This window comes from Melanotaenia boesemani, chromosome 10 (genome assembly GCF_017639745.1).
Source record: "Melanotaenia boesemani isolate fMelBoe1 chromosome 10, fMelBoe1.pri, whole genome shotgun sequence".
In the NCBI taxonomy this organism is placed as follows: Eukaryota; Metazoa; Chordata; class Actinopteri; order Atheriniformes; family Melanotaeniidae; genus Melanotaenia; species Melanotaenia boesemani.
In genome coordinates this window covers 26,015,613-26,035,641 of record NC_055691.1, presented here as the reverse complement: position 1 = coordinate 26,035,641, position 20,029 = coordinate 26,015,613, and the positions used below count along the sequence as shown (strand labels likewise).

General features: G+C 37.4%; 2 protein-coding genes across 3 annotated transcripts in view; both read left to right on the top strand.

Annotated features, from left to right (window-relative positions):
- Positions 1-7,017, top strand: part of roraa (RAR-related orphan receptor A, paralog a) — a 193,940-nt gene extending 186,923 nt beyond the window's left edge. For both annotated transcript variants that reach the window (XM_041996412.1, XM_041996413.1), the window contains one exon: positions 326-7,017. In XM_041996412.1, the coding sequence (XP_041852346.1) occupies positions 326-490 (165 nt within the window). In that variant the 3' untranslated portion in view covers positions 491-7,017. The remainder of the gene's footprint in view (positions 1-325) is intronic.
- Positions 7,018-8,224: 1,207 nt separating this feature from the next.
- Positions 8,225-19,868, top strand: ice2 (interactor of little elongator complex ELL subunit 2). The gene is made up of 15 exons (XM_041997441.1): positions 8,225-8,329; positions 10,076-10,177; positions 10,342-10,699; positions 10,803-10,922; positions 11,009-11,143; positions 11,333-11,449; positions 11,769-11,928; positions 12,224-12,405; positions 12,510-13,290; positions 13,396-13,565; positions 13,657-13,786; positions 14,817-14,901; positions 17,381-17,431; positions 18,035-18,278; positions 19,443-19,868. The coding sequence occupies exons 1-15, from the start codon at positions 8,316-8,318 to the stop codon at positions 19,578-19,580; spliced, it is 2,787 nt and encodes a 928-aa protein (XP_041853375.1). The 5' UTR covers positions 8,225-8,315; the 3' UTR covers positions 19,581-19,868.
- The last annotated feature ends 161 nt before the right edge of the window (positions 19,869-20,029 follow it).

Sequence of the window (20,029 nt, the reverse complement as noted above, 5' to 3'; positions counted from 1 at the left end):
CACTGTTTAGGCTCCTTATTCACAGACCATAAACCACTTTCAATACATTACATTGGGCAAACAAAGATTTCAGGGGAAACATTAATAAAGCAACATGAAATGCCTTTTTATCAGTGAAGAAGTGGCAATTTATCAACTGTACTGGTTCCTTAATAGAAAGTGTCAGGTTTTCCTTATGCCTGAGCGCTTGTCTCAATATTTACCAGTCTGTTTGCCCCGGTGTGGGACAGAAAACACAGTAGGGAAAAATATTTTTTTCACTACCATTGCTCCATGTCCTTGCTTCCCTGTGAATCTAAACAGCCCGTCTCCTCTCTCTCCACAGTTGATATGCAAAGTGTCGACACTGCGAGCACTGTGCAGTAGGCATACAGAGAAGCTCACAGCTTTCAAAGCAATATACCCAGACATTGTGCGTGCCCACTTCCCCCCCTTATACAAGGAGCTGTTTGGATCAGACTTTGAGCAGTCCATGCCCGTTGATGGGTAGCAGCCCTGCCAGGTGCCAGTGTGCCCACCATAGGGGAATGTGGAGGAGGAATCTGAGACACTTTACTGGTGCCCTGCACAAACCAGAGCGGACAGATGGCACGCTGTTCAACTTCTTCTTTTACATTGTAGGGGGAGGGCATTGGGGAGTTGATTGTCAAGGTTTACTTTATTGAATTTAGTTCTCTTTGGAAGACACGTGGGACCCGACACCTTACAGGACATGAAGAGGAAATGGGAACAAACGACTTTTGTTTGGCTGAACTTGACCCTCTTTTGCGTTTTTCTAAACTAAAACTCACTTTTCATTCCCACTGTCATGAGTTATTTGGGCATATCAACAGCTAATGAGACAGTTTGGGGAAAATTAGCTTCATTTAGAGGATGACCGCATCAGTATTATTTTCCAGGTTGCACTCCCTAAACAGTTGTAGTATTTCCATGATTAAATGTGTCATCTTTATCCTCCGCTATCCCCACGCTGAAATATTTGACTGATAAATGCGCAGATTTTGGTCAAGTTCAGCCATATTTTTCTCTTTGTGTTCAGTGGTATCTTTTGGAGGCAGTGCTTGGAATGAAAACTCACAGCAACTTTGAGGGAGGTTCCATTGGCAAGGTAATGCAATCGGCGCCTCTCTATGGACAATCGTTTAAAAGAAAAAAAAGAAGCCTAGAATTCTGGTAATTCTAATAAAAACGCAATGATTTTAGTTGTCAAAGACTCCATCCACCATTGTTGCATAGTGAAATCATGTAAGGCCATCTGCTATTAATCCTTCTCTGGACAGGTGCCCTGGAGAAGCACAGGGCACCAACACAATGAAAAGGGTCCATTCCACCTGTTTTATAATGTACTACAGGGTATATGGTCATAAGTACTTACTATACAGAAAAAAGTAATGTTTATAGAATCTATTTTAAATAACATGTATATTAGTAGTTAGACCATTCTTAATTGTTGAATTGATAAGGCACTTTTATTTACACCTTTCTTTAATTTAAGACTTGTATATTTACCTAGTGATGTGTTGCATGTGCACAAGAAGTACAAGTTGAATCATGGTCACAGAGGGTAGTCCTGGGAGCTGCAGAAGATTTTGGTCTGGAAGCATGAAGAAAGTTTATTAGTGTGGCTGCTGGATGGTGATGAAAGAGGCATGGGTGAGAAGGCAAGTTAAAACACTCCTTCACCTGTTTTCTCAACATGTACCCGAGAGCTGCCAATTTAATAAAAAAAAAAAAAAAAATGCAGCTTTGATACTCTTGTGAGTTTTGGATTTCATATTATCTTAAAATGAAATTATACTGTGGTTGAAATATTTGCAAAAATGCATATTTGCTTAAATCTTATATTTCTAAATATTTGATTTTTGTTTTACTATTAAATAAAATTGTCATTCTCTTAAAAGCCCAACGCTGATCGATGTGATCAGACTGGTAAAACCACTCAGACTGTAATCCAACTGTTCCACCTAGTGGAGGATTAAAAATACAGCAAGCAAGCGTGACAGAGGTCCAGGGTCCACTCAAAAAGCACACTTATGAGCCTCTGTCAGATGGTTTTTTGTTTTTGTTGGGTTTTTTGGGTTTTTTTTTTTTATCATTGCGAGTGGCTTCCTGCCTTCTCACCACAGCCTCAGCCCAGCAACACTTTTACAGGACACAGAAGAAACGGCGTAGGGAAAGTGAATTTTCAAAGCCTTGTCTGGTAGTAAAGCTTCTATTTTTGTAACTTGTTTTGGTTAATAAACTCGCGAAAGAGAACGAGGGAGAGAAAAAGATGTCAGGTAGCACTTAACTATATCCCTGCAATAATTAGACTAGCTGTTGTTTGTATGATTAGGGGAGAAACATAAAAACGGTAGGACAAGTGCTATTTTCAGAATGCTTTGTTGTTGTGCTTCTGTTTTGTTGAGTGTCTTTCTTGTCAGTGTGGTAGTAAAGTGGTTTTAAAAAAAAAGAAGAAAAAAAACCTGGATGTGCCAAACAGTAGTCGTTGCTTCCGCTTTCCAGTCTACTCGTCTATAATGTAGAATGGACTCCTAAGACATTCCAGCAATCTCAGTAGCGGCTTCTAGAAATATCTTTTTAGAAAAAAAGAGCAAAAAAAGGAAAAAGAATGAAGAAAAATTACATCCCTTTAGAAACCCAACAAAGCATGTAAACTCATCTGTCACCGACTGTATCATAAAATCCAGTTTTTTTAGGTTTTCTTTCTATTTTTTGTTGTTTTCTGTTTGCACACCATCATTCCTCCGCCGTGCAATTTGTACAAGGCGTTGCTGCCTCGTGCTGTCACCCCTCAGGGAAGAGTTTCTTTTGTGTTTTCTGTTTACCAGGACATTTGTTTGTATGTGTCAGGTTTAGTTAATTTTAGTTGGTTTTGTTTGTTTGTTTGTTTCAGGGAGGTTCCATAAGAAGTGGTTTAAATAAAGGTTAGAAAATTCCTTACTCAGAATTTGACATTTTTGATGTCCATCAGAGGCCTCCAGCTAAGTTTTAAAAAAAAAGGAAAAAAAAGTAAATCATTTGTGAAATGAATAAAAAATCCATCTATTTAACAAACTGCAGTTTTTCAGCACACAACATATTCCTGCCACACACACACACACACAAAAAAAAACTCTTGATTTTAAATGGTGTCATCAGGGTCTTTATAAATAATTACCCTCTTTGTTAGAAAACCAAATATACTTATGCAATACTAAATCGGTTACGTTTGGGTTATAGTAGATATGCTGTAGTAATAATCTCTGTTATGATCCAATGTTGTTTGGATATGCACAAGCCCTCTACGACTAGTTAACCTCAGTCTCAGAGCAAAAGAAACCCAGTCTGGAACACTGCTAGACAATCCAGGTGTTAGAGGCCCCAGTGGCCCCGGCAAGAGCAACAAATAGAGGATGAGGTGGGAACGCTCAGGGAGGTAACAGGTAGGCTGAAAACGTAGCTTGCTTTCCACTGGAGCTGCGGAGCAGCTGAGTAGCTCTGTTTTTGAATTTATGCGATCTAAAAAAAAAATCTCTTTAAGGCACTCAGTGGACGAGAGGAGCTTGGCTGAACTTTTAGGCATAGCACACTGAACATGTAGTTCCTGTTTGGCAGATTTCCTATTGACTGTTTGCAAAAATTGTGTTTCTTGAAAAGGATTCAGTTTTTTTTTTTGTTTTTTTTTTGGTATTTTGCTCGATAGTCATATTAACATTGGAGTATTTAGTCAGATATGAACAGCTAAGGTCTGCCACCAAAAGGGGTATTTACCCATGATGTGAAAATGTGCTACATTATGCTTTTACTCAAGTCTAACTGTAGTTGAGTGGCGGGTCATGTGTTCTACAATATATAACAAGCAATATGCCTTGTGTTACAATTACGGGTCTCTACATTGCAGTCATCTGCCTTTTAAATTGTTTTTATTCACATAACTGATAATGTTTACTCTCAGTTTATAAAAGGAAGTAATAAAGCCCCATTGGTTTTTATTTTTTTCTCTACTCATGTATGTATTTTTTTTTAAACAGGAGAATAGAAAACAGTCCGATACACAAGTAATTGTGTCTAACTATAAACTATGCCTTCACAGAGGCCTGGAGTCATGTTCTTCTGTATATTCTCATCTGCAACATCCCAGTTAAAGAATAGGATTGATGCTATGTGTGCTACTCAGTCAGTGTATAGTATACAGTAAAATGTGCTGGTCCTTCTGTCTCTGCTCTGTTGTCTGTTTTGTAAAAAGCAATAGTGTGTGTGTGCGTGTGTGTGTGTGTGTGTTTGTTCTCAGTGTGAATATAATAAAACCCCAGACAAGGCTTTAATAATTACAGAGGAAATAGGGTTATGAGGACAAGGAGGTTTTGATTTTTATTTTGGGCTTTTTAAAAGAAGACAAAAAGGAAAAAAAAAAGAAAGGTTTTGGTAATGCTGAGCTTGATCCATCCATAATAAGTGTAGGTTTTTAAGAAGTGTGACATAATACCTTTAACAATTCATCGGTCTGCAGAACTCTGTGAGGCATCATCGACCGGCTTCACAGCCAAAACCTGCTTTGCCATCCGTCGGGGCGCAGGCCTGTAAGAAAGAAAATCTGGGCTTTAAATAACAGAATCCGGCACTCTTGACCGTAAATTGCAAAGATCGGTGTTACGTCACGCTTAAAGTTGCCAGTGTGTTTTACCCAGAATTACGAGTCAGTTGTCGCATTTTAACAAAACTCATTCTCCAAAGCACAAGTGATAAGAATTTATGATTAAAATTATGTTTAAGAATATAGTTTAAAGAAAAAAATGAACAGCAACTTTTAGCCATAATCGAATGTCAAGCAATAATATATGTCAGTGTATTATTTCTCATTCTTTTGTGCATAATAGTCTTTAAACATCTGCATGTAAATACACCTCTTATTTATCACTATTTGGTTTATTTTGTGTTGATTTTTGTGGATGTTTTTATGTTTCATCTGTATATTTGACCAGTTCTGTTCCCAGGTGGAGAACGAAGAACTTGACATGGCCTGTATGCTGTATATCTTTTTTTTTTCTTTTCTCACTCTGTCCCTCATTCTCCGCTGTTTATTCACCATATTTAATATTATTATTGATCACATGTATAAAGGTAGCTTTGTAACTTCTGTCTGTATAGGTAAGAGGAAAATACTGCTACTAAGGCCTACCCAGTGAAAATATTTATCTGTTTATCAGTTACATCATATTGTATGATAAAACTGTTTCTACTTTGCTTCCCTCCTGTAGGATTAGTTTGATAGAGATAGGGTGTGCTGACATTTATTTTGTGTTGCCCTAATGTGTGGTGCTAGGTAAGTTAATTTTGTGAACCATGTATTGATTCCTAAGCCTGGCCGCCCTATTAGTTCATTAATTTAATTGCCTATTAACGTATTATTGATATTAGGACTCAATGAATAATAATGATAATAAAAATGATAGTGGTAAAAAAAAATAAAAAATTACCCAGCCAGTACCTGTATCAGTGTGCTAGCCCTGGGATAAGGCACTTATTTCCTTCTGACTTATAGCAAATCTAGAATCTGATAATTAACAAGCTATTTAAGGTTGCTTTTCTGGTTTGTGGAAAAATTTATGATATTCGAAATGAAACAGCAGTATTGTGTTTTTTCTTTGTCTGATTGTAAAAACCACTCACTAAGGCTTTAGTTTGTCAGGTTTTTAAGATACTAACTATTTACCTCTTGTGTCTGCATTGTCCTTCACTTGATGCAGGGAAGTGGTGCTTGGATTTCAGAAAATAACACCTCTGTATGCTTTTGTTATTCCCCATTTTAGACTACCCAGAAACAACAGTTCAGACCAGTGGCATAAACCTTTTTGCACCACGTGAAGTGTTAAAAATTTACATGTAAGGATTGCCATTTGAAGACAAAAGTCAACCTTCTCTCTCTTTTCTCTGTAGCAAATATCAGTAAGAATATGCTCGCAATAATACACAGCGTATCACACTGAGTGCCTCTCGGTGTAACAAAATGCATACATGGTTTTGATTGTCTCTTTTTTGTGGTTTTTCCAGACGTGTACTGAAGTGACAATGTATTTTGTACATGAGGGTGAAATTTTGCCCTCACATGCTTAAAAAATGTTAATTTTATTTTTTGTTTGTTTTTTTCTTTATGTGTTGTTAGTTGTTTTCTCATGGGTTGGTGGGCAATGTTGAAGGCTTTCAATGTATAGATGGTCTGTTTTGAGTGTACATGTCACCCCTCACCTTGTTTTAGAAGCTGGGAAGTTTGTTTTGTGTTAATCTCAAATGGTCAATAAATGCTCGCGGATAATATTGCAGAACTGTATAACTTGCACATGTATTTTTTTTTTTTTCTGATTAAGCAAAAAAAAAAAACAAAAAAAAAACTAACAGAAAACCCACATTTCTTAATTTCCTGTTTGTGGTATCCACTTTTTATTTCACTGCAAACAGAAGATTTGCCTAATGCATTGTATATTAAGTATTTGTATGTGTTTGTAAAACAGGTATACAACACATCTGAATTTCTTTTATGTTCTGTGTTCCATGTGCCCTCAGTCTGTTGGGGTAACTCCACGTGAAAGGGTGGGGGAAGCGGGGTGGATTTTCTTTTTCCATGCAAAACAAGTACAAATTCTGGAAAAGCCCAAACTAGTGTGTGGTTGTCACAAATTTCTAAGTCACATGTTTGCTACTGATGTTAAATGGGGACAGATGATCATGTACCTTTTTATCCAGCTCTTTTGAACTCTCTTTAGCAGGTAGTCTGTTCACAAGCGTAGTTTTGCTCCTTCTTGTCTGATTCTTAAATATGAAAAATAAGTATTTTGATTCATTTTGTAAATACAGCTGTAAAGAAAAATAAGAAATTTAATGTTGTCTTTTAAATACTTTTCATTCTAATATGAATGTTGTTATATTGTACTTAGAAACTGTACCTTTAATATTACCTTTATTAAAAGTGCATTGGACACATCGATTTTTGATGTGCTTTATGTGCTGTTATCCCATAATAAAATTTACGGCTTGTAATGGGCTTTTTCTCCGCTGATTCTTCATCTCTGTCTTGTCTACTCTCTCCACCTAGCTTCCTCTCTTAGATTTTTTTAAACAAATGGCAAAATAATAATACCATCCAGCCTCAGTAAATCCAATATTTATTTATCGCTCTCCTTATCCAGTAGAAACATCAATAATCATAAACAGCGCACACTGTACCCCCAAAAGAAACCCTCTTTCTGTGAGGTGATTTTATTTAATTTTATTAATTTACTTATATGATTTGTTAGGTTAGGCACATGATAGGTCACCGAAGAAGAATCAGTAAAATCTGATCTTTATTGAAAATACAGCGCATCTTTCTGAAAGATCATTCTAAGCAGTTTGGGGGAAAGGGAAAAAATCTGTTATTTTAATGAATGACTCAACTTCCCTGCAAGGAGTATTAATTTTTCATCTAATTTTTCCATGTAATACATCAGAGATTTTATGAACTGCAGTGTAATAAAATTGTGGAATAATTAGCATACATTTTAAATATATTTTCCATAAATACCCATCAATGCCACCTACTTAAAACAATTGTATGGATGTTGTAATTTTAGCATCTGCTCAATCCAAAGAAAAGGCATTATTTTTTATTTCGATCATGACATTCAGGAAGTTTTTGTATATTTTGTATCACAGAAATACGTTTACTTCTTTAATTTTAAGAGACATTATAAAGAAAATATGCACCCCAAGGTAAACATTTGAAAAAGATGTGAATATCAACATTATTAGGGATATAAAATTATATGAATCTTGGTATCTGCACATCTTCTGATGCCTCATCTTTGATATCACATAACTAAACCGACTGCATCAAAAGCCACTTTATGTGACTATTTCTATTAACAAATTTAAATGTAGAAATGTAGTTTGGGGTTCTAGCTGGCTGAGTTACTGAATGTAACTGTAATCAGAAGATATGTTGTTTTGGAAATGATTTAACCTTCAGCAATGGTAATTGTCTGTAGCAGAAAAGGGAATACATTAACATTCAGTCACGAAACGCTGGAAGGAGTACAGAGTAACATGTTTAGAAAAGGAAATGTTACTAAGCACATCATAAGGAACGTGCATATTCAGTTAGATCAGCTATAGTTAATGTCCACAAGGGGGCAGCAATGTGCATACAGTGCTTTAATGTTAGCTTATTTTCACCAAACGAAGAATGTCGTTGTCAAACACTTCCTAGCTACAAGATGATTAGTAAAATAGCGGACACATACGTGCCTTTTTGATAGCTTTATCTTTTTCATCCCAGTGGACACCTCACAGACACAATAATGGAGTGTGTATGGTAAGTTTATTCATCGCTGCTACAAGATGTGGTCCATATATTGTTTAGTAGATCTGACAGTTAAACCAGACTTCTTTAACTACTTGCTAGCTGATGTTAGCAAAAATGAATCCGACTTTTTCCAATTAATCAGTAAAAGCTTATTTAACTGGAAAGTAATTATCATCAAGTAAACCGCCTGTTACAACAGTTATTTTATCCTTGCTATTGACACGGGAGGAAACCTGAACGAGGCTGGACAAGGGCAGCCTAAATTATGTTTCTACTGTTCACGTAGTATGTTATTCCAACTTTTTGCTTTACTCTCCTAATGTGTTTATGCCTATCATTGTCATATATGAAGCTGAATTTGTGGTTATTATTATTATTATTATTATTATTATTATTGGTATTAATAATAACAATAATAATAAGAAGAAGAATTAAGTGAATAAATGAGTAAATGATGGGGTGGAGGTTTGCACAGCAGTAATTTTATAGTTGATAAATTAGTATGAAAACTGGGCAGCCAGAAGTATTTGTAGGACTTTTATAACTACCAAACATTAGTAGTTGGACTTGAGTTTCCCAAAACGGCAGGTGCTCTGGTGAGTTCCCACTATATAGTGGCGTGTACTAAAAGTAGTCCAAAGAAGGAAAACTGTTCAACTGCCAACATCCACAAAGCTCACCGCCTGTGTGGATGAGTATGTAGTTTTGTTCCAAAGATGAGCTGCAGCACAAATTGCTGGAAACCTCAATGATGGCTGTGGTTGAAAGACACCACCGTCTGAATTTATTCTGCATGCGCAGCTGTTCATATGCAAACTTGTCTTGACTCCTAACCATTGTTGAAAGCACCTAGAATGAAGATGTGAATATTAGTACTAAATGATGGAGCTGTTTGGGTTCTATGCTGTAGTTGTTGCATCGCCTCAGGAAGTAAACCTGGGCAGTCTGGTCAGCTTAATCACACTTTTATTGTTGACGGCTGGCTGGATGTGTAACATTTACCTGTAGATAGGATGGAGGCAGAATGAGAAAGTGTTGGCCAAGAAAATGCAGATCCTCAATTCCTCAGAGCTCATCCAGACTCTAAATTACAATTTCCAGGGCAGGTTCTGTATACCTCAGAATACTCTTAGAAATCTTTTGGAGTCCATGCTTTCACAGACCCAAACGTTTTGGACAGCACAAATACCTACAGATTAGTAGCCCGGTGTTTTTTATGTTGTGGCTGATTGAGTTAAACATATTGTAGTGTATTATGATATACAGTACACTTAAACTTAAAAATCCAATATGTGTTTTTATGATGTTATAGAATCTTTATGATTGGATGGTATTGTTCTTGTTAAGGCATACTATATCCTCAGGATAATTCAATTCTGAATAACTCTGGTTAGTAATTGTAATGTGGTGGTGTTAAAATAATTGTGATTCTCTGTCTTTATTGAATTAATGACCTGTAGATTTCAGGTGGAGTTATTTTGTCTTAGTAAGATACCAGCTTCATGACAAATCTGCTTTTAAAACAAACTTTACTCTAGTAGTAGTGATATAGTTTCAGAAAAGAAAATATACAGAGACACCCGAGTCATCCATTACATAGAGTAATTTAGTGTTCACTATCACACAAGAGCCTCTTGGGAACACCTGTTAAGTTCTTCTGTCTTGCATGTAAGAGAAAAATTAGTCCATTAGAAGGACTGAACTGTCATGAAACAAGACTTATTCATTTTACTGACTTCTTCCCTTTGTCAACAGGGATGACCACCCAATCCCTGATGGTCCTTTCTTTTCCAGAGATCTCTATGACAAATATGCTCTTTCACCTCACATCAGAGAACTCTGGGCCTTTCTCCAAAGGTCTGTCAGTAAATATATAATTTATTACAGTGGTTTTAGGTTCACTGGCGTAATTTTCTTTTGTTTTTTTTTTTTTGTTTGTTTTTTGTTTTTTTTTTAAGAATAACTAGTGAGTTGTTATTTGACATTTTGTAGCTTTAATTTATTTTTCCTTCTTTTCCTAGTCCTTCACAAAGTGACGACATAAAACAAGAGTGTGATGTTGGGCTCACAGAAGCCTCCAGCTCTATGTCAAAAAAGGATGCTGCAGACTTAAAAGATAACAGTTGCATCAGCAGCCAAGTGTCCTGTTGGGAGAGCTGTGATAGTGATGCTCCATGTGGGGACAATGGTGCTGAAGGCAACGAAGTCAGTAAGCATGACAGAAAGTCCAGAGCTAAGCAAAAGCAGAATGAGACGGAGGCCGGAGATGCTTATCCTGAACCCAGGTTACCCTTTCCCTGTGTGTCCAGTCTTACCAGCAAAGAACAGAAAACATATGTTGCCTATTTGATGAGTAAGAAAGGCAGGAGTCCAGCACAGGTACTGGAATTTCCTTAACTGTCTTTCTTTTCTTCTTTATGATAGATTAAGCCTGCTAGTTGTTGTTGCTTTGATTTCTTTTAAAAAAAATCTATTGTTTCAGAGCTTAAAGACACGATTAAACAATGAAGTGATGCAGTTCATGAAGTACCTGCAAGACGTGGCTAAAGTTTGTGCTGAAGACTACAACTTCATATCACAAGGAGCCATGCAATATTCAGAGGTACTGATTTGACAAGTTTTCTATCTGTCATCAACTCTTTGTGGTTTCTTTTTCAGAAAAAAATAAAGCCCAAATGTGTTTTTCAGGAATTCTTCGGGGCTTGTTTAGAGTGTGTTAAGACACTTCCTCAGTTTTATCAGATCCATGAGATGACAAGTTTGACAGGGGGAACGTTCAATCCCGGCCTGGCGCTGACTTTTGAAAAACAGCTACTAACAATGGTAACGAACTCCTGAGTTGCGGATCCACCCCAGAAGTTTAGGACTATAACTTCAGACTCTTAAGATGCAATAATATTTCCCTTTATTCTTTATATTTTTCCCATACTTTAAAGTTTTGAATTGCAAAATCAGTCACCCAGTGTTGATCTACTTTCTCCATTACCATATTTGTACACTTTATTTCTCCAGGGCTGTGTGAATATTACGGACCACAAGATAGTGCCTGCTGATGCGCAGCTTGCATTGGATTATCAGATTATTTCATCAGAGAATCCTCCAGCTAAAAAAGCTAAGGACATGCATGCTGTAAGCAATTGTCTTCCTTTTTTTTAATTGCTCCTATAAAGTAATTCACAGAGATGTTTTACTGCCAGAATGGGATTCATGACCGCAGGTCTATTTTAACTCTGTTTTAGCTAGTGCAATTTTCACAAAAGGACACCAGAGGGTGTTCATGTCTAGCTCAGCAAAACCAGTGCTAATTTACTTTTTGCAAGATGCCAGGTCCTATACAGTACTCTCAAACACTATTTGATTATAAACAGGAACACTTGTATTTGATTTACAGATGCAGTAAATGAACTGGTCACATAACTTACTATTGTTTTCTTATTTTTTTCACCAGGTGATCAGTAGCGATGGAAACGCAGAGAGGCTGTGTGCTTCTTATGAGCCTCATATCTGTCTGACTCGAGATGCTTTGGTCAGACTACTGGACAACCACGGCCCTGATTTTAGGGAGCAATGGGAACTGCCTGTTTTGGTAAAAGTAAACCCAGGAAAAGGTATGTTAGACAGACTGGTGTTCAGTGAGTGAACTGAAACAGTACATATTTCACTTGTTTAAATGCACCAGAGGTTTAATATAACAACATAGCATATGATCACAGTAATAACAATGAAGAAGAGACTAGTTGTGTAAACTGTGTTGATTTTTTTAACCCACTGACACAGTCTATATTCATTTTTGCTTCCATGTAGCAGTGAAGATATGTTTGTTAAAATGCAGTGTATAGATACTCAATGGCCTCCTGATGGTGCTGTTTCACATAAGTCATTTCTGACATGTTTTATTAACAGTGAGTAAACAGAAGAAGACGGTGTACATTGACTCACCCCTTCTGAAGACTGAAATAACAGTTAGAGAGAGAGGTCATATCTATCACGGAGAAAGTTTGAAGCTCTCCATCATGAAAAATGGGAGCAGAAAAGTTTTCCATTTGATGACAGAGCGTCCTGCGAATGAACAGCAGATCTCACCGGTATGCTAAAAAGCAGATAGACATAGGCTTTTATGTGCTATGAAATACCTGATCTTTTTTCAATATAGCAGTCATTCTTTCTTTTTTTTCTGTATCTATTTCAGGAGGCCTCCAGGAGAAGTTGTGTGCCTGTAGATAGCAGTGGTTTAGACTTTGAGGCAGACCTCACTGACTTAGAGACATTTGGAGAGTCAACAACCACTAAAACGTGCGTAAAGAAGAAGTCACAGGATGAGCAGGATGGAGTAGTTATGAATAAAAAAACTACAAGTTCTCCAGTTTTAAGTGGGTCTAAAAGGTCTAGTGAACATCTGGACAGAAGTGATGGCAGCAGTTCACAAGACAAGATGCACAACTCTTTGACAAATGTGGATCCCAAAACAAGTCAGCTGACTGTGAATAAGACCATTCTGCCAAAGACTGATCCACTAAAACAGGGTTCTTCCCAAGAAAGTGACCAAGACCAAGCTTTTACAGAAGACTCGGATGATGAGAGGCTGGCTATTGATGAGTCTGTCTCTCCGACAGCAACACCTGTAAAAGAGCCCGTGGACCATGCCCCTGAGTCCACTCCGGTAAATACAAACTCATCTTCTCCTCATAAAGGTACAAGGTCCAGGCCACAGTCTAAAAGAACAAAGATCTCTGGGGATCAATTAGGTGAAATTCTGCGCATGCAGACTGCAATGTTCAAGTCTGGCAATGGGACACCTGCAACTAAGTCACCAAGCCGATGTGTGGAGCCCTTATTGCATTCTCATACAACATCCCTGGTTAAACCCTGTGTGACCTCATACCTGGAAAGACACCAAAACGAGGATGGCGAGGCCTGTGCTGCTCCTCATGAATCAGCAGTTATCAGAAATAATGCTGCAGGGCATAAAAGTTAGTGTAGTTTATTTTCATTTTGTGAGATTAAGTTGTGAAATTTAATCAACATACAAGCCCCTTTTCTTTCTTTTTTTTTGTTTAACCCCCTCCCCTGTTCAGAAATTCTTTCTGAGGACCTTCAGGCTTGTGCAGAAGATGAGCAAGATTATGACAGTCCAGTAGAAGGCAACCTGATCTACAAACTTTACAGTCTGCAAGACTTGTTACTCCTGGTGCGCAGCTCTGTCTCTCTGACCCATACAAGAAATGTAGGGAGCAGCCAGAACCAGGTATGCATGTTAATACTGTAGAACAGCTTGAAATAACACAAAATTAAGTATATAAAACAGCTTTTTAATGTGTATTCTTCTTACCCAACAGTACGTGCCAGTGCATGTCTTGCCGAAGCTAGAGTACCAGCTTGCTTACGGTGTTGAATGTCTAACCAGCAGTGAGGCCTGTCAGCTGTGGACAGAAACATTGCTTCACTCCAGCACAATATCTTACATAGGTAAAACTCTGTTACTAACATGTAGATGGATATTGCCCTTCACAATGCCAGGAAAATGACGTAAGGAACATTCATTCATTCTTTCCTTCCTTACTGGGTACAGAGGAGACCACAAGGCAGATCCTCCCACAAGCCAGTTGAATAGATGACTCATCCTGTTTTAACTGAGTGGTGTTAAAGTTTACTTTGTTGCCTTAGCTACTGCCACGTCTGATTAAGGGGAATAACAAAGACCACGAAATGTGAGGATAAGCTTGATGATGTCTTGAGCTACAGTCATATTGTCTTAATGCATATTTTCATAATGTATGTGTTGCTTACGTGTTGCTTAAGATTCAGAGGACTCCACCCATCGTTCAGCGTTCTCTGAGTTGTTGACTTTTGTCGTCTGGGAATATCCAGCTTAATGACATTTTCTTTACAAGCACTTCTTATATCATGCAGCTTTACAGTCTGCTTGCTTAGTTCACATGCAAGAAGCTTGATTTTTGTTTCCTTATGTTCAGCTTCATGTCATAGGAAGAATAGTCATGTCAGTAACCATGTGAAGTCTGGTATCTGGAGTAAAAAAAACTTGCTTTTTCCTGTTTTTTTGTTACCAACAGTAACTGAATAGTGTGAAGGAAATGGTGGTAAGATTTCAGCTATGTAAAATATAATATCTCCATGGTAATGTCATTATGCAACAAGCACAGCAAAGCAAAGAGTTTCCTCTTTGCCTAGTGACTCGTAGCTCACCATGTGGCTTATCATGCGGCATTCCCCAACTGTGTATTTATGGTTGTGGTTGCAGGCTGTATAAACACTTAAACTGAAAGCATTCTTTAACTAAGCAAGCCTTAACTAACTGGAACTGCAGGAATAGAAAGAAGACAAAAAAATATTCTCTTACCACGAACAATGCTGGTAAATCACGACAGACTAACTACACTGAACACAAGGAATGACAAGGACACTGAAGTGAAGGTCTTGATGTACATTTTCTCTTGTTGGTCTCAGTGAATCTCTTATTCTCTCTATGACTCTGTAGCTCACATCAATGCACATACATCTAAAGTGGCTCTGCTAAGAAAGCTGCCTGACGACTGGAAGCAGAACATCTCCTGCGGATTCAAGTGAGTGTTAGAGCATATGTGAGCAGAGTGACTACAATGTTTAAGATCTTGAAGCTAGAGGTAATCTAGAAGTTTTCAGGAGATTGAATTAGTTACTAGTGATACACAGATCAGACTGCACATGCAACCTCTGCTGCAGCACTCCTTAACCATAACAGATGCATTTAAATCCATAATTACATTTTGCTGTCAGGGCCATTTCCTTTACAGCAACATGAGTGCAAATCATACATATCTGTAGCAGTGTTACAGTCTCATCAGTGTGTGCCAATTTCCTCTGTAATGTCTTATTACCTGTTCTTCTACTTCTTGGTTACAAAGCATTACTGGCACATTTTGACTGAAAAATGTCAAAACCATCACCAATTTTTTTTTTTTTTTTTTTTTATAAAAAATATACACGTTTTACTGTTTTTATGAAGACGGAACTTGATTTATTCAGTAGTCTTGACATCTTGTTTGCAAGACCTCTTTTCACCATCCTGGCCACTGTCAAACCTAAATTTCGGTAGTTCTAGATTTCATTGTATGGTCAAATTCTCCACCCAGTGCTAGAGTACGCTGCTGTGTTAGGGTTGCAGCTGATTGGCAGGAATGAATGACAGGGTTTAATTGTTGTGTTAATAGTAGCTGCCTTTTCTGCGGTACAACTGAAAGTTAACTAATTTTAATCCCCAGAAATTTTATAGTGGAGATTAAATATGAAATTACTGAGACACACAGGTGAAAAAGAGACACTGGGAATACTCAAGCTACTTTCATACATTTTTTAAACTGGAACCCGTGCTTTGTTGCAGATCGGTATAATTTGTGAAAAAACAGAGACAAAATGGGGTTCAAAGTTTACCCACCTCTGACAAACCTTATGAGCCAGCATGGGAGGTTGTAACAGGCAAAACAGGCCCAGTTTAAAGTTGCTTTTATGAATCAATCATGTTTCGTAGTGAATTTTTGTGATATTACATGAAGTGTTAACATCCATTACTGACTCATACAAACTACAACATAGAGAGTCTAAATATGTGGTCATCATCCTTAGTATTGTAATGTACTTAGGGCCAGCTGAAGAAATTGTAAGAGGGATATATTTTGCACATATTGTATAAGTCACACTACATGACAACACTGCCAACTTTACATCATGCCTCGTCCAATTCCACAGCCTCATGTTCATGTGTGAAAGAGTAAAGGTTCATTGTTGTGGCCCATATGGCAGAACTGTGTGATGGGGACGTCTGTGTAAAATTTCACAGATTTTAGTCTCACTACGGAGGTACTGGGTAAACTTGAAAGTGCTATCTGTCCACCAGGGCCAATTTAAGCAGTGAAATATTTTTAAAATGATCTGTAACTGTGTTTACCCCTGAATTTCTAAGTGGAATTGAAGGGAGTGAAAGGAAAGATGTTCCATAAGGTCTCTAGTTCCTAGAAAAGATTTCTATTAGGGATGTGTACAACTAATTGACTAAACGATTAGTCAAAACGTCACACAAAATCAACAGGTTTTTTTTTTTTTTTTTTATTCAACTTTTTGTTTGGAGTGTTGTGTCTTATTGCACAGAGACATAGTGCTGTTTACAGCTATGTTAAAAGAATAGCGTGGCCCCTTTAAGGTCGAGCTAGAGAGGGGGCGTGTCAGCTGGTCTGACAACAGCGCTGGTCTGAGTCAGAGCGGGGGGATGTTGGAGAAAAGAAAGTTTTCTGTGAAAAACGTCCTGTCTAGCGGTGAATGTTTTGCTACAAGCTTTAGCAATTTTAGTTCCAGCAGAGTCCCGTATCTGCTTCACCACTGCTGGGTAAAGAGACGAGAGCTAACCTTGAAGCTAGCTGCAGCTTCACCCAGGAGTAGCCACCTCACCTCAGCCTTCATAGCTCGGTTTGGAGGTGGAAGCAGGAAAGTTTATCAGTGGTTTCTGTTGGAGTTTTCCCCAGTAGTGGAAGCAACAGACCAGAGCAGCACAATTACTAAACAGTCACAAAATGACGAGAAAAGCATAATGTTTAGTTTACCTGGCATAGCCTCCACCCCAAAAACGTAGCCAGCCCAGGTTCAATCCTGGCGTCTATCTGAGCCACTTTATTATCTACCTACTGTACAATAAAGGACAATAGAGCCCTTAGAATGTTAATAACATAACAAAATTTTTAAAAAAAAAGCACTTGTGAATGGAATTCACGCACATTTTACAATTTTGCTTTGGAGATAAAATATTTTTCATTTAATTTTTGATGGCATCATGATGGCATCTTACTAATAGACTTTGACTCGACTTAAAATGCCGATCCCTAGTTTCTATGGTTGAAATCTAGCTGTGGTAGCTGAAATATTTTAATCTAAAACTGTATCTGTAAATGACACTGCTCTGTAGTGTATGAAACTGTAAATTATGAGTTGTATTGTGCATCACTACCATGCTCTGTTTTTATCTTAGAGCTGAAGTTTGAATCCTGACCCATCTGATCATCTTTTTCTTTCTAGACCTCCCAAGTCATTGAATATACTACACCACTTACTGAAAAAGCTAGCAGGGTAAGTTGCATTTCTCAGTTTTAAGTTTTCTTTTTTATTTTATTATGTTTTTTTTTTTTTAGCACTGCTATCTTAATTCTCTCTCTCCTTATTGCATGAACTTGTAAAGTTGTTTTCAGTGGCAGTATTTAGGCTGATAGATTGTTTGCTTGGGGGGGCAGAAATCTTAATCCAGTACAAATGCAAACAAGACAGATTCTAGTTAATGTATACAGTCATCGATATGCAGGAATTTGTAATGAATTGTGATGGCTGATAATGACGCTGTGAAGTTTCAAAAGGGTTGGAGCTTGCTCTAAAACACTGTTTAGTTAAAGGATTGGTTGTTAAAACATGTCTTAAACTGTCTTTAAGATGGTGAAATTTTCTTTTGGCTTGGGAGTAAAAATATGACATCAGTTTATCTTCATGTCTGGCTGGAGGCTTGCACAACTGATTGCTCAACGACACACAGCAGATCTGTCATCTTCTGCTTTTTTTCAGATGTAGCTCACCTACGTTGCTGTAGTGAAGTAGTCATCCTCTGTCTAAAGAAATCATTGCAGTGTTTGTGTCATGCTTTTCACCGTGGCACACCTTCAGTGACTTTATTTGCTTTTGTAGGTTAGAGGAAGGACAGTACCTGATTACACACAAAGCAGGGGAACCATTTGTGACATTGTTAAAAGCCGCTAAAGAAAAAGTGGGTCGGGCGGCGTACAACCTGCAGCAGATCCACAGCTCCGTTCCACAACCCCCTGCATCAGGCCATGTACCCTGGATACCTGTAGATCCAGCTGTGGTCCTGCCTTTCCACCAGAAACATGGACGGGTTCCCTGCACATTTCCACCCAAGACCATCCCAACGGTGTGTATTTGATTTAAGACAGAAGTTTATTGTAATGGGCTATTGGTTGATGTCTAGGAATTTCACCTGCTTTGACAGGCTCACAACACACAAACACACACACACACTGATTCTATAAAAGCTTTGCAGAGTCATAACCTGTTTCTACTTACTTGTGGTTAGTTCAAAACCCTGGGCTGTCTTTTATCGAACAAGCTTTACTGGTGGAAAACTGCAAAATAGACCTAGTAGGTCTAAAATGAAAGCAGCCAAGTTCCAGCAACAGCCCTGTAGGGTCAATGAATGCTTGAGCCATTCGTTGGATGCTTGTCAAAATGTTTGACATAGTTAAAATATCGGCGCCTTTTAACTAGCCAAACGAGTAGAATAGTCCTCAGCAACTGCCACAGATTTTTGTTCATCTGAGAGTGAATATATTGATTGAATGATATTTCTTTATTTAGAACAAAAAATAACACAAATTAATCACAGATTAAAGAAAAATATAACAGTTGCTATAGAGTCCGAAAAGGAGCAGAATGAAGTAAAAATGTATTTATTTTAGTTGTTTTTTTTTTTGTTTGTTTGTTTTAGAAATGCAGAAAATAAAAATAAATAGATCTATTCGCATACATAGTCATGTACACATTTGCATATATACGTACACAATTGTTTTCTTAAACTGGATAATGTTTGGACATTGAGTTCTTCCTGATGATTATTCCATAATTTTAAACCACATACTGTAAGGCATGTGCTTTTCATAGTTGTTCTCACACTTTAAATCTTCAGATGTAATTTTCCTTTCAGATTATGTCCCCCTTCACGGTTAAAAAACATATTTTTTGTATGTGGTCGGGTAATGAATTAATTCTAGCTTTGTACATTATTATTGCTGTTTGTAACTCCACCAAATCACAGAATTTTAGTGTCTTTAACTTCCAAAATAGTAGAGCTGTATGTTCCCTTTATCCAACCTTGCAGACAACCCTTAGTGTTTTTTTCAGTTGTAGATATAACGGTTGCAGAGAACTCTTGTGTTTCCTCAAAGCTCAACACAATAATTCAAATATGGCATAATCAGTGAACCGTATATAAATGTTTAATGGTATAATGTATGATTTTATCTTATTTTAGACTCTGATAACTAAAAAAAATATCTTTTACTCTGCTGTATCCCACCAGACATCAAAAGAGGGTCGCAAAAACCATGGAGGTGGCCAGAACAACCCGAATCCACAAGGCAACAAGAAGAAAGGCAAACAAAAACGTGCAGCTAGGCGTAACAAATACATAAAGAATCTAATTCAGAAATCCATTTAAAATCAGCCATTCTGGACTCAAAATTCAGTTTCATCCTGTTCATTTGTTGATTGTTTCATATTTTAGATTGAGTTAGAGGAGGAGATGAACCTGTTCTGACAAGGAAGGGAGAAAAAAAGAAGAAAAGTGACTAAATATCTCATCATGTTTTTGATTTGTTCTTGAAATGTGAATGCTTGAGGCATTTTTACTGTTTACATTTTATTTTTTAAATTTCCTTTTTGTTCAGTGACTTTTCTATACTGTTATATGTTTTGTTAAAGCAGCAGAAATAAACTTTAAAGTGTTCATATGGGATTGTTAACTGTCTTAATTGTTTGGATGATGGCAACCTCTGGATTGTGTAATATTAAGATGAGACACAACCTTGAGAAATCGCCTGAAGGCACATCAGTGTAGTCACTTTGAATATATCTAGGAAACTTCCCAAAGCTTCAAAACTTTGAGCT